Source organism: Thamnophis sirtalis, unplaced genomic scaffold, assembly GCF_051295495.1.
Source record: "Thamnophis sirtalis isolate CommonGarterSnake01/CBP01778 unplaced genomic scaffold, rThaSir2_p1.2 scaffold_2, whole genome shotgun sequence".
Classification (NCBI taxonomy): Eukaryota; Metazoa; Chordata; class Lepidosauria; order Squamata; family Natricidae; genus Thamnophis; species Thamnophis sirtalis.
This window is the reverse complement of record NW_028261382.1, coordinates 114,176,333-114,190,207: the sequence shown is the minus strand read 5'-3', so window position 1 is coordinate 114,190,207 and position 13,875 is coordinate 114,176,333. Positions and strand designations below refer to the sequence as shown.

At 42.6% G+C, this 13,875-nt stretch overlaps 1 protein-coding gene across 1 annotated transcript in view; it reads right to left on the bottom strand.

Moving 5' to 3' along the window:
• The window catches only part of HAS2 (hyaluronan synthase 2), a 54,357-nt gene that overhangs the window by 4,501 nt on the left and 35,981 nt on the right, over positions 1-13,875 (bottom strand). The window contains exon 3 of the mRNA XM_087706732.1: positions 1,099-1,200. Coding sequence (XP_087562858.1) covers positions 1,099-1,200 — 102 coding nt within the window. The remainder of the gene's footprint in view (positions 1-1,098; positions 1,201-13,875) is intronic.

Sequence of the window (13,875 nt, the reverse complement as noted above, 5' to 3'; positions counted from 1 at the left end):
GCAACAAGGTTAACAAGGTCTGTTATTTTTTAATATTGTAATATGGAAGGTTTCCCATTTATTGTTTTCATTAACCCGTTCTTAAACACATAAGAGTAACAACACATCGTTCCTATCACCCATCTCCTCTCACTTATGATTGCAGGACTGTAACGGTTGCTTGTATCCTTAAGATTTATATTGATATTGATTGTTTCCGGATTGCTTACTTGTACCCTGTTGACTATCATTAAGTGCTGTACCTTATGATTCTTGATGAATGTATCGTGCCTTTTTATGTACATTGAGCGCATATGCACCAAAGACACATTCCTTGTGTGTCCAATCACACTTGGCCAATAAAGAATTCTATTCTATTCTGTTCTATTCTATTAACTGTATAATAAAATTTCTCAAGACCTTAGGATGTTTCAAAAATTGTTATTGCTTTTGCTGCCATACTAGGCAGCCCTAGTTGAAAATCAAACCAAGAGTTCCAAAGACCCAGTATTTTGGATGGATAGATTGTTTCACTTTTTGTCATTATTCTGATTAAGGGAGTTCAAATCCAATCTTCTGTAACTCATCAAACCAATAGCAATAGCAATAGCACTTAAACTTATATACTACTTTACAGTGCTTTACAGCCCTCTCTAAGCAGTTTACAGAGTCAGCATAATTGCCCTCAACAATCTGAGTCCTCATTTTACCGACCGCAGAAGAATGGAAGGCTGAGTCAACCTTGAGCCTGGTGAGATTCGATCTGCCAAACTGCTGGCAGCCAGTGATCAGCAGAAGTAGCCTGCAGTACTGCACTCTAACCACTGTGCCATCGCGGTTCTTGTTAGTATTTAACATTTACTCAACAAATTTATATGTCGCCTTTTTCTATTGTAGTCCTTGATTTATGACCATAAAGGAGCCTGCCCATTAGTTATAATCCCACTTTAGGCACAAAAGCAGTTGGGGGACATTGGGCCAGTGACATAAGAAGGAGACCAGGACAAACTAGTTCTGAAATCCTGCCAAGTAAATGGCAGAGATTTGTTCAAGCAGTTACAAAGAAAGCACCAAAAAACAAAAATGCCATACTAAAATCAGAAAGATGACTATATTCACCTGTACGTCTCCTCCAACACCACCAACCATCGGATCTTCTTCTAAAACCTTTACCATTTCCACCGAAGATGCTGGATCGAGCATCGTGTCTGAATCACATACCTGTCCATAAAAAACAAAGCACATACAAAATTAAGAGATTGGGGCAAGACTGTTGAAAGAACAAACTACAAGCAATTACATAGTTCAGGGGTCAGCAAACTGCGGCTCTGGAGCCGCATGTGGCTCTTTCATTCCTCTGCTGCAGCTGTCACTGGTCGGCGCCACAATTGATAGGGCTTTCCATTAGGACAGGTAGAGGAGAAAGGATGCCGCTCTAGGAAGAGACTATGATGGGGGAACTAGACTTCCAGTTGGCTCCAGAATTAAATGGGGGCCTTCCGTTTAGGTCCTTTGTGGCTCTTTTGAGTGTTTAAGGTTGCTGACCCCTGACATAGTTGAATAATAATGCTTGCCTATTGATGATATTTTCTCACTGGATTTCCTGAGAAATCCCATAATTATTACATCCAATACTTGGAATTCTTTAGCAATGAGTTGGAAATGCAGAACAAGTGTACCACATGTATCACCGTGCCTTTAGAATATAGGCCAAAGAAACTTGTGAAATTGATTACAAATTCGGAAAAACAAATTTCTGCAGGGCGCTTGCTTTGTATGCAGAATATAGTCGGCTATCCCATCCCACTGAGAGTTCAGTTGGTTTTTCTGAATCTCTAACATCTGGATCTCTAAAAACCCAACCAATGGAATTGATATTGTTTATTCTTTGCAAGCAGTATTAAACTCAAAAGAGTGGAGTTGGTCTTATCACTGCAATGATTCATTACAGGTAGTCCTTCACTTATGACCAAAATTGAGCCCAAATTTCTTGAGATATATGTGTGTGAGTGTGTGTGAGTGTGTATGCGCACAAGCAGATATATGGATCATCATCATCATCATCATCATCATCATCATCATCATCATCATCATCAATCCATTGTAGGATGAAGACTCTTCCATATATTTCCAAACAATATGGTCCTGAGTTACCCCCCCCCTCTCTCTCCCTCCCTCTCCCTTCCTCTCCCTCCCTCTCCACACACATAGACACACAGACACAGATAGTCCTGGATTTACAACTACAATTGAGTCCAACATTTCTGTGGCTAAGTGAGACATTTGTCAAGTGAGTTTTGCCCCATTTTACAACCTTCGTTGCCACAGTTGTTAAGTGCATCCCTGCAGTTGTTAAATTAGTAATGCAGTTGCTAAGTGAATCTGGATTCCCCATTGACTTTGCTTGTCAGAAGGTTGCAAAAGATGAACGCATGATCCCTGGACATTGCAATTGTCATAAGTACGAGTCACTTGCCAAGCATCTGGATTTGGATCATATGACCATGGGGATGCTTCAATGGTTGTAACTGTGAAAAATGGTCCTGTCACTTTTTTCAGTGTTGTTGTAACTTTGAAAAGTCCCTAAGTGAATAGCTGTTAGTTGAGGACTACCTGTATATATTATTTGAAGAGCGGGCATCAGAATTTCATTTTTTAATGTGTGCTAGTGTGTTCACAGAAAAAAGTGACAGTAAAGGTGATCTTGTCTTATTATCTTATCTCATCTTATGTCACCACCTTATATCTTCTATTATATTTTATACAGAACAGGGGTAAAGAAACACTACTTGGTGGGTGCTTTGCACTTTTCCTGATCTGCACTTCCCCTCGAGAGGGGGAAAAAAGATTGCATTTGGTGCCCCAGTTCAAATGTTTCCCACTGTCCTAAGGGGGAATGAATGATGAGTGAACTTACAGATGCTTCAAAAAAAATTGGCAGAGGATCTGGGAAGAAACATGATAGCCCTTTTCGCTCACAGAAGGTTTAGCTATTCATGTGAAATATATACCTTGGATCCCACCATCCAGCTCTCTTTGAACTCTCAATTCATGGGGCTCCACACTTCTAAACATTAATAAAAGTCTGTTTCACTCTTACGTTTAGAGCGCATGTTATTTTATTTCCTGATTGTATATGCTCACGTTTCCAATGGACTGGGAAGGGTTTATATTTTTAGCCTCCTTAAAATGTGAAATAGACACCTTTTTTGAGCACAGTTGTTGTGAATACAACTAGTATTCGTGTTGTATATACAGCACACTTTGCATCGCTTGGTTTAAAAAAAGATTTCGTGGCCATGTGAAATTTGGTTTATTTTTAATCTCACTGGAGGTATGTGTGTGTTAAAGTGCTACGTAAACCCAACTTCTCCGGCTGGTTTATGGTTTACAGTACTGTGTAAACTGAGAGAATGAGTTCAGTAAGCAAGCAGATTTGTGAACACATTCTTTGAACTGTTGCAACTCTGACTTTAATCCATAGTTTTCTGGAGGATCTATCCTCATGTCAGTAAAGTGTAAACGGGATTACTCTCATCCCTTCTATGTCCAGTCTTAGAAATACACAAAACACTTTTGAACTTAAAGTTTCGAGTTTAAATTCTGAGCTTAAAACCAAAACAGTTGGTTCAGATTCAAGAAGGGTTATCTTGAGCATTTGGGTTGAATATCAGAGGGCTTGTTTCAAGCTCAAGGATTGTTTGCACACCTTAACAATACCTTATCTCTTCTATAGAGTTGAGGCCAGTGGTGAAATTCATTTTTTTTTTACTATCGGTTCTGTGGGCATGGCTTGGTGGGCGTGGCAGGGGAAGGATACTGCAAAATCTCAATTCCCTCCCCACTCCTGGGGAAAGGATACTGCAAAATCCCTATTCCCTCCCCATTCCAGGGGAGGGATACTGCAAAATCCCCATTCTCACCCTACTCCAGGGGAAGGATACTGCAAAATATCCATTCCCACCCCGTTCTAGGGGGAAGGATAATCTCCAATCCCACCCCATTCTGAGGCCAGCCAGAGGTGATATTTGCCGGTTCTCTGAACTACTCAAAATTTTCACTACTGGCTCTCCAGAACCTGCTGAATTTCACCTATGGTTGAAGCATCCCTGCCAATCATCAAGTTCATGTGCTGCCTGTAGCACATTCAACAAATTCCATTGGAGGTCAAAATTATAAGGGAGGAATTTCATACAAAAAAGGGACATTTCAAAGATCAAGGTAAAATAAAGAAAAGGGAGAAAATGGTTCTTATTTTTCAGAGCAAGCCGGACCTTCAATATTTTGAGAGTCCATTCAGGAACAGAATGGCAACTTAAGACAACTTAAGATAATTAAAAGAGTATGTACAATATTGGACATGCTAATCAAATCAGCATGATTAAACTCAAAATTAAAATCAGCCTTGTTAAAACCAGCCTTCCTCCTTCGGAAAAAGATTAGATAATACACAAGTGAAGGTGCCCAAAAATTTCAAATGTTTTTTTTAAAAAGAGAGAGAATATAATGTTTTCAAGTCAAGCAAACATAATACTCTAGCCATTCACACTGCATCTCCTTTCCCAAAAGGGCCTCAATGCCTGTGATTCATCATGATCAAATCATTAAAGTTAGATGAAACCTAATGACTCATGGGGAGAAAACATCACATGTATTAAAAAAAATAGAAATTATTTCTTAATTCTAAATTGGGGAGTTATTGCCAAATTTCAAGTTTGTGTGGCCTAATAGTAAAAGGTAAAAGTAAAGGTTCCCCTTGTACATATGTGCTAGTCATTTCCGGCTCTAGGGAGCGGTGCTCATCTCCGTTTCAAAGCCAAAGAACCAAGACATCTCCATGGTCATGTGGTCAGCATGACTAAATACCGAAGGTGCACAGAACACTGTTAACTTTCCACAAATGGTGGTCCCTGTTTTTTCTACTTGCATTTTTTACATGCTTTCAAACTTTTAGGTTGGCAGAAGCTGGGAAATGTACTGAGCACTCACTCCATTACACTGCACTAGGGATTTGAACTGCTGACCTTTCTGATCGACAAGCTCAGCATCTTAGCCACTGAGCCACTGGCTCAGCAGTTTAAAATCGGAGGTAATGGTGGAGGTCCATCCTCCTCCTGGATGTTCAGCTACCATCTCTTTGGGATGCTTTAATTTGGATTTATGCATTATGAAGGGGCTTGAATGACTTCTAGAATTCTGCCACTTCGTTTCTGTATCTATTAATGGCCCGATGTGGCCTTAACTCAACTTTATGCAATGTTTTACTTTAATCCACCTTTTTCTGGATTTCTAATATCTGTCCTCCATGGCTAACCCAATACTCTTGCTTCCCATGGTCAGGGTGTTGGATGTGACCAGCTGAAAACCCTACTCATGTTGCTGCTCTCCTCCCCATCCATTGCAGAAGAGTCATCTAGATGAGCAACTGTGTTTTTCTTGGATATTAACAATGGCTCTGTGACCTTCACTTTGGGAAGTACAAATGGTGACTGCCCTTTTCTCTCCCTTTTGCTGGTGCATAGCACATGCTGCTGGCAGTAACGATCTCATTTTGCCCAGCAATTGGACCAGCTTGCCAGGGAATTGAGCAACCAGTGTCCAAATGGAGTCAGAGATGCTGACACGGGACTTGTTGTTTTATATAAATAAATATATTTGATAACTATATACACAGCAAACTAGAAAGTCAGACAAACAGGAGCATCATTAGGTAAATCAACACAGTGGGAACATCATGAGGTAAATCACAGAAAGGACACATAGCACATAGAGGAAAAAGGAGGGAAACAAGGAAACTCCCCCTCTACACTCCTAGTAACAAATCACAGAGTAGATTGCCTCATGCAATGGCAAGTTCTTTTCAAACAATTAGCTGTGTGTTCTTGGTCATTGTCCAATCCTTTGCTCCTCCAGCTATTAAATATCTTAACATGGCTTTTGTGGGTCACCCAAAAAAGAAAAAAAGAAAAGGTAATACAGAGAACCTGTCCACATCTCTGTATCTTCTAGATAGAAGGTACAGAGAAAAGATAGATAGATAGATAGATAGATAGATAGATAGATAGATAGATAGATAGATAGATAGATAGAAAGATAGAAAGATAGAAAGATAGATAGATGATAGATAGATAGATAGATAGATAGATAGATAGATAGATAGATAGATAGATAGATGATAGATATAGATAGATGTAGGTAGGTAGGTAGGTAGGTAGGTAGGTAGGTAGGTAGATGATAGATAGATAGATAGATAGATAGATAGATAGATAGATAGATAGAAGATAGATAGAAGATAGATAGATATAGATAGATAGATGATAGACAGACAGACAGACAGACAGACAGACAGACAGACAGACAGATAGATAGATAGATAGATGTATCAGGAAGATAGACATGATATCAAGAAGATAGATGATAGATAGATAGATAGATGTATCAGGAAGATAGACATGATATCAAGAAGATAGATAGATAGATAGATAGATAGATAGATAGATAGATAGATAGATAGATAGATAGATAGATAGATAGATAGATAGATAGATAGATAGATAGATAGATAGATAGATAGATAGACAGACAGACAGACAGACAGACAGACAGACAGACAGACAGACAGACAGACAGACAGACAGACAGACAGACAGACAGACAGACAGACAGACAGACAGACAGACAGACAGACAGACAGACAGACAGAAGAGGGTATCAAGGATACAAATACACTGATTAATAAAAGTAGCTTGCATTAATAAAATATAGTTCGGGGGATAAGCTGTCCCGTCTACACCACCCACTTCATTTTTAGGGGGTTATGCATGGGTGGAGATACTGTATATACTAGATATAGCTTAGCTGACAGATAATCCCCGCCTGAAGCTTGTACTTTAGAATTGGGGAGTTGGCCTGGCCTAATTCATGTTTAAGCGAACAGTATCACCAAGGCTTTAAATACAAAGCTTTTGCCTTGAGTGAGGTAATGCAGCTGTGGAGGCTGAAGCCAAAGAACTTGGCTGAAGGACTTGTCTTGTTTGTATTTCTAGGCTCCCACCCCTCCATCTTCCTACTGACCCAACCCACTTTCCCTCCCTGCTTCTTAACAAGTTTTTATAGGACTACAAACTTTCCATTTTCACAGACGCTGCCAAACCTTTGAGTTTCTCTTTTGAGACGTAAGACCATATGTTCACATAAGAGAGCCTCTGAGATGTTCTCAGAATGAACTAAGCCTTCAGCTTCTAGCTGGGGTTGTTGTTGTCTTTTTTTTTTTAAGTGCTTGATTATTATTTTTCTTGAAAAAAAAGATAATAGGAAAAAAACCTTTTAAAGATAGATGGAGAGAGAATTGCATTGTTAATATTAGATAACAGTGGCCTGGAATTCATCCCAAATTGTATCGTTAAAAGTCTCTAGAGATTCTCAGTCATCCAGGTCATGGTTGTCCTAAAGGTGCTTTTTCAGGAGGCAACTGGACTTTCTTGGTTTTTTTCCTTGAAGACATTTGCTTGGCGGTCAGTTGTGGGCTGACGGCTGAGGGCCACTCCAATTTCAAAGGGGGAGGCATCACAGGTGATCCGAACCGGCAAAGTATGGTTGAACTGGATGAGCACGCTATTGGAGGATAGGAACTCTTTTACTGCTGCAAAGGCCCAGTCTTCCTTCTGTCCCCAGGTCCACGGCGCTGTCTTTCCCAGGAGATTGTGCAGTGGCTCAGCAACGGTGGCCTTCTATTGTAAAAAAGTACTATAAAAGTTCAATAGTCCTAAGAAGGCTTGGAGCTCTGTCTTGTTCCTTGGGGTGGGGGCGTTTCGAACAGCCTTTACTTTGCTGTCGGTGGGGTGGATGCCAGACCCATCTATGAGGTATCCCAGGAACTCTACCTGCCTCACGCCGATTTTACATTTCTTTGGGTTCACTTTAAGTCACTTCTCCTTGAACCTCTCCAAAGTCTCGCACACATGTTCCATCAGCTGCTCTATGGAGTCCCCTGAGATGAATACATCATCAAAGTATGGCAATACCCCTGGAATTCCATGCAGTAACCACTCCATTAATCACTGAAACAGTCCTGGGGCTACACTGACTCCAAACTGTGAGTGGCTTCGTCCACAATTTGCAATTGTTGGTATGCCTGGGCCAGGTCCAGTTTGGCGAATATTTTCCCACTTCCTAGGGAATGCAACAGATGTTGCACAACTGGCACCAGGTACGCGCTTTGCTGTAAGGCCTTATTCAGCGTACACTTGTAATCCATGCAGAGGCAGACAGAACCATCTGGTTTCACGGGGGTGACTATTGGGGTTTCCCATACCGTGAGGTCGGTTGGCATGAGGATTCCTTGGGCAATTAGTCTGTCCAATTGCTCATCCACCTTGGGCTGTAGAGCAAAGAGGACCCTTCGGGGTTTGAACCTGATGGGGGTTACATGAGGGTCTAGGTTAAATGAAATGGATTTCCCTGTATATTTACCTAGGCCCCCATTGTAGACATCCATGAACTCTGCCAGTAGCCGATCCAGGTCATGGGTTGAGATTCGATGCAGGCTGGTGATATCTAGCTCCAGGGTCTTGAACCATTCCATTCCCAGTAGGGACAGTTGTTGGCGATGACCATGAGAGGTAGATGGCCCTGGAATTCATGGAACACCACCTCGACCTCCATTCTTCCTAGGAATTGGATCCAGTTCCCCTGGTAGTTGTTGAGCCAGATGTTTGGTGATTTGAGGAGCTTCTTTCTTAATGGTCTGCCAGGACACGATCGTAAAGTATGATCCTGTGTCCAGCTCCATCTTACATGGTCCCACTTCAGTGGTCACCATGGCATGGAAGTTTTCCCCTTCATGGGTACCTGAGTGGCCCACAGTGATGTGATGGATCTCCCTCTGGATTTGGTACTGTTCCTCTCTCTGCCTATTCTGCTGTTGGCTGGGTCATGGGTTGTTTTGTCTCCACTGCGGAGCCGTGGGTCTTGGATGGGATGGGGATGGGCTGGGATGTTCTGCACGCCTTGGCAATGTGGCCTTTCCGCTGGCATCTGTGGCAGATGACTTCCCAGAAACAGCATGCTGCTCTTGAATGGAATCCCATGCAGCCTGGGCAACATGGCTGCCTGCCCTCTATGTCCCATGCACTTTGTCTCCTCTCTGGGTACACGCGGTGAATGTCATCGGCATCGTTCCCTTCATCGTCATACTCCAGAATTTCAGATGCCCAGTCGGATTCTCTGAACGTTTGGTGTACCCCACTGGTTTTCCTTACATGCACTGCCGAGTTATCAGATGACTCAGCTGCCCGGGCTTCCTTGATCACGTCCTTGAATGAGACTCCCCTTCTGATTAGCAGTTTCTTTTGCAAGGCGAGGTGTCTCATTCCTAGGATGATCCAGTCCTTCATCATTTCTTCTGGGTTGATGAAGTCACACCAGGTCGTGATTTCTCAGAGGCTGGCCATGAAATCATTCACTGTCTCGCCTTCCTGTTGGCGCCGATGGTAAAACTCATTCTGGCTCACCATGGGGGCGGCGGATGGCACATAGTGGTCTTCCAGGGTGCATTGTAGGATTGTCCATGCAACGGTCTGCTGGGGCAATCAATGTCTGTGCCATCTTATAGATTTTCGTTCCACAGTAAGTTAGGAATAATGCCCTCTTCCTATTGTCCGGCTGGTAGTCATTGGCTTCCAGGAACATCCAGAATCGCCCCATGTATGTGTGCCAATCCTCTATCTGTAGGTCGAAGATTGCTGGTGCAGGGGATGCTTGTGATGCCATCTTGTGCTATGGTGCAGGGTCTTGGTCCTTATGCGAAATGGCTGCTTGTCCAACGAGGGTTCTCGGGTCCCTTTGTCCTTCGTCACCAGTGTTAGATCAGCAAGAAGCAGCAGGCGAGAGGCGTGAGTGAGTTTCAGCACTTTTTATTGCAAGAGTAAGTGATTACGCTCTGCCAGCTGGGCTGCTGGAGTTCGCCTTTTAAGGAGCTCCGGCAGACCAGCTGGCCAATGACAGTTGTTTAAATTTCCCACGGTTTGGGCAACCAATCCCTGGTGAGCATGTGAAAACATGTAAATTAAGGAGCTCCATCAGCCCAGCCAGCCAATGACAGTTGTTTAAACTTCCCGCGGTTTGGGCAACCAATCCCTGGTGAGCATGTGAAAACATGTAAATTTAACAACGTACGTCGGTACGTAACACTGCCTTAATCATGAAAGCCAACTGGATGACTTGGACCAATTACTCTCTCAGCCCAATAAACCTTACAGGGTTGCTGTTGTGGGGAAAATAAAGGGAAGTAATATTGGATACCTTTGCCACCTTCAGTTACTTTTCAAAATAATAAAGGTGGAGTATAAATAAATACAAATAAACAAGTAAAATATATAAACTATCCCCTGTGGCTCTGTGGAGCATCTGAACTTCCACTTGTGATAGCAGACCGAAGGCAGATGTGGTAAGCTGCCGGTTTGCATCGGTTTGAGTGAACCGGTAGTGGCAGCAGCGTGAGGCTCCGCCCACCCAGCCAGACATCATCAAGGCACGTTTGCGCATGCGCAGAAAGTTCTGCGCATGCCCAGACATGCTGCAGGCAAATGAAGCGAGTGTGCAGGCAGCGCGCTCCCGCTATCGAACTGGTAGTGAAGAAAATAGAATACCATTACTGACCGAAGATATGAGGGAAATCAAATATCAGGAAAAAATAAATAAAAACCTTTGCTGACTCAGCCTAAAGTTCTACCCATTTCCACAGTAGCCAATCAGATGTTTTCTGAGAAGCAAAAAGTGAGAAATGAGCATAATGCCTTCCTCTTCCTTATGTTCCAAGCAGTAAATATTGAGAAGTAAACTTCTATTCAAAGAGAAGAAATGGTAATTCTAAACAAAGTTGTAACTGCAAAAGCAAACTGCAATCTTGACATATTAAGATTCTAGCTGTAGGTTCTTATTTCCCATATTGGGGGTATTTTTCCTAAAAAGCAACTCCTAGTATTACATATAATGTCTAATGATGGCGATTTCATTCTAAAAAAACAGGATCCAAATTTATAAATGTGATTAGGGGTGTTTTGCAGATAGTCCTCAACTTACAACCATAATGGAATCTGGCCATCATGATTGGAAAAATGGGTCAGTCATGTGACTTTTTTTGCAGCAGTTAATTGGATCAGCATATTCACTAAGAGGGTTCCACCACAAAATCGCGCTCGACTAAACCGCGTCCGACTAAACCGCGTCGCTGACGTCATCAACAGGGCGACAACAGCGTGGAGACAGAAGCACGCTGTAAACTCTAAACCTAAAATTAACCCCTAAACCTAAACCTAACCTCCCTAAACCTAATCCTAATCCTAACCCTAAACCTAACCCTTAACCTAACTCTAAACCTAATCCTAACCCTAAACCTAACCCTAAACCTAACCCTAAACCTAACCCTAAACCTAACCCTAAACCTAACCCTTACCTTAAGTTGAATCGGCTTGCTTTCAAAGCGCTATTTAAAGCGCCCTTCTTTCTCCGCGCTGGCTGTTGTCACCCTGTTGATGACGTCAGCGACGCGGTTTAATCGGGCGCGGTTTAGTCGAGCGCGGTTTTGACGGGTCACGCACTAAGAGAACTGATGGTTTGCTATGGGCGTGGTTTTACCAAAAAGTGGAAATAAGTGCTGGGTTTTGCCAAAACTGTCATAAAATGCAGTCACATTTCCATAGGACTCTGCAAACAACCATGAATGTAGCCATGTTACCAAGCGCCCGAAGTTTGCTCATGTGACTGTGGGAAGGACGAACTGTTGGAACTTTAAATCCAGGTCACAATTGGCCCCAAGATCATAAATCAAGTCACCATTGTAAGTCAAAGATTACTGTAGACAGATTGTTTGATAGGCACAATTTTCACAAAGTTGACTATATACTACCTATAGCTGGGCATCGTTTCACTATGTTAACTGCATACTACCTAGAGTAAAATCCTGTTCGTTCTTCTTACAGTTTTTCATCTTTAAACTGACTAGCCAGTAGAAGGCAGCCTCAAACCGAATGTCAGCCCTCGGGCTGCCATTCAGGGGGGAGCCCGTCCACCGCCATGCCCGCTCGGCCATGTTTACACCCCACCAACACTGCCGCGTTGATGTTGACTCTCTGATGTTGGCGGTGCCTGTAGCTGCATGTGGCTCTGTAAGGCTTCTCTCACCGCTCTGCAGAGTAACTCTTCTACTTGGGTGCAACTGCCTACTCTGATGTAACTCTTCTACTCAGGTGCAACTGCCTACTATGATGTAACTCTTCTACTTGGGTGCAACTGCCTACTCTGACGTAACTCTTCTGCTTGGATGTGGCTAACCAGGAAGGAGGCTATGATGACACTGAGTGAGGGTGTGGCTGAGGGTGTGGGTCATGGGGATTGGTGATGGTGGGTGGGTGTTATCTGGGTGGAACTGTGGGTGGAGCTGGGTGGGGTAATGGTATCTATCTATCTATCTCCATCTCCATCTCCATCTCCATCTATCTACCTACCTACCTACCTACCTACCTACCTACCTACCTACCTACCTACCTACCTACCTACCTCTATCTCTATCTCTCTCTCTATCTCTCTATCTCTCTATCTCTCTACCTACCTACCTACCTACCTACCTACCTACCGACAGACAGACAGACAGACAGACAGACAGACAGACAGACAGACAGACAGACAGACAGACAGACATACATACATACATACATACATACATACATACATATATATATATATATATATATATATATATGTTATATTTATGCTGATAAATAAATAAAGGGAGACTAGTATAGATCTATTTCAAGCTATTTAGCTCTCATCAGCTAGCCACACCCTTGTTGGGAATCGAACCTGTGCTCTATTGCCTCTCAGGCAGATGTGTTAACCATTGAGCTACAGAGCTCGACTCCTTATCAGCCAGCCAGGGTGAGAGGTATATATTTAAAGTCACAACCCCTGGTATGCCCAAATATGGGAGGAAGGTCACACTTCCACTCTCTGTCTTCGGCTCGTCACAAGAGACCATCCAGACAGAAACCCAATTTTTTTTTTTTACTGTTGCCTTTTTGTTACATTTGTTATATTTCACTCATATATATATATATGAGTGACGGTGTTAACTTGGTTAGAACTGACTTGGATTTGCTTACCTTTGTATCATTGTCATTTAGTGCTGGCTTATCACGTAATATTAGATAGAGATAAAGTTTTTCACCAAACAAACTGACTCTCTGTTTGCATTCAACGTCAACGCCGGAACGTGACCCCGAATACTGCATCTGTACAGCAGCTCAAAGACCACAGTTTTTGTGAAGTATTTAATTTGAGACCTCAGGGCCACATTAGGGCCCCCATAAGTGCGCAGTCCTCAAAAATTCTCAAACAACAAATTTACATAGTTAGTGTGAAGAGGAAACGTATTAAACCCGCAGCTAAAAAGATAATCATATTCTCTCTGATGAGTTGTAATTCGGTGCCACTGCATTGCAACTGAAATGAAATCAAATTTGGTTTTGCTCTGGCTACCTCCGTTGCATGCCACTGCTATGCCAAATGATACTTATGTACCAAGGGCAATGTTTAATGCAGAAAAATACCTGCACACCTGGTTTAGTTAGTAACCATATTGACCATCGGAGTCCTTGCGAATCATTGCTGACTGTAGGGGGTGGTGCCCATCTCCGTTTCAAGGTCATTAATTTATGCTGCCATGAGGCCAGCATGAGCACGGTTACCTTCCCACCAAAGTGGCACCTATTTATCTATTTTCATTTTCATGCTTTCACACTGCTAGGTTGGCAGGAGCTGGGCAAGGACGGGAGCTCACCCTGTCATGTGGCATTCAAACCTGAGTTGCCGGCTTTCCATCCAACAAGCCATAGCATC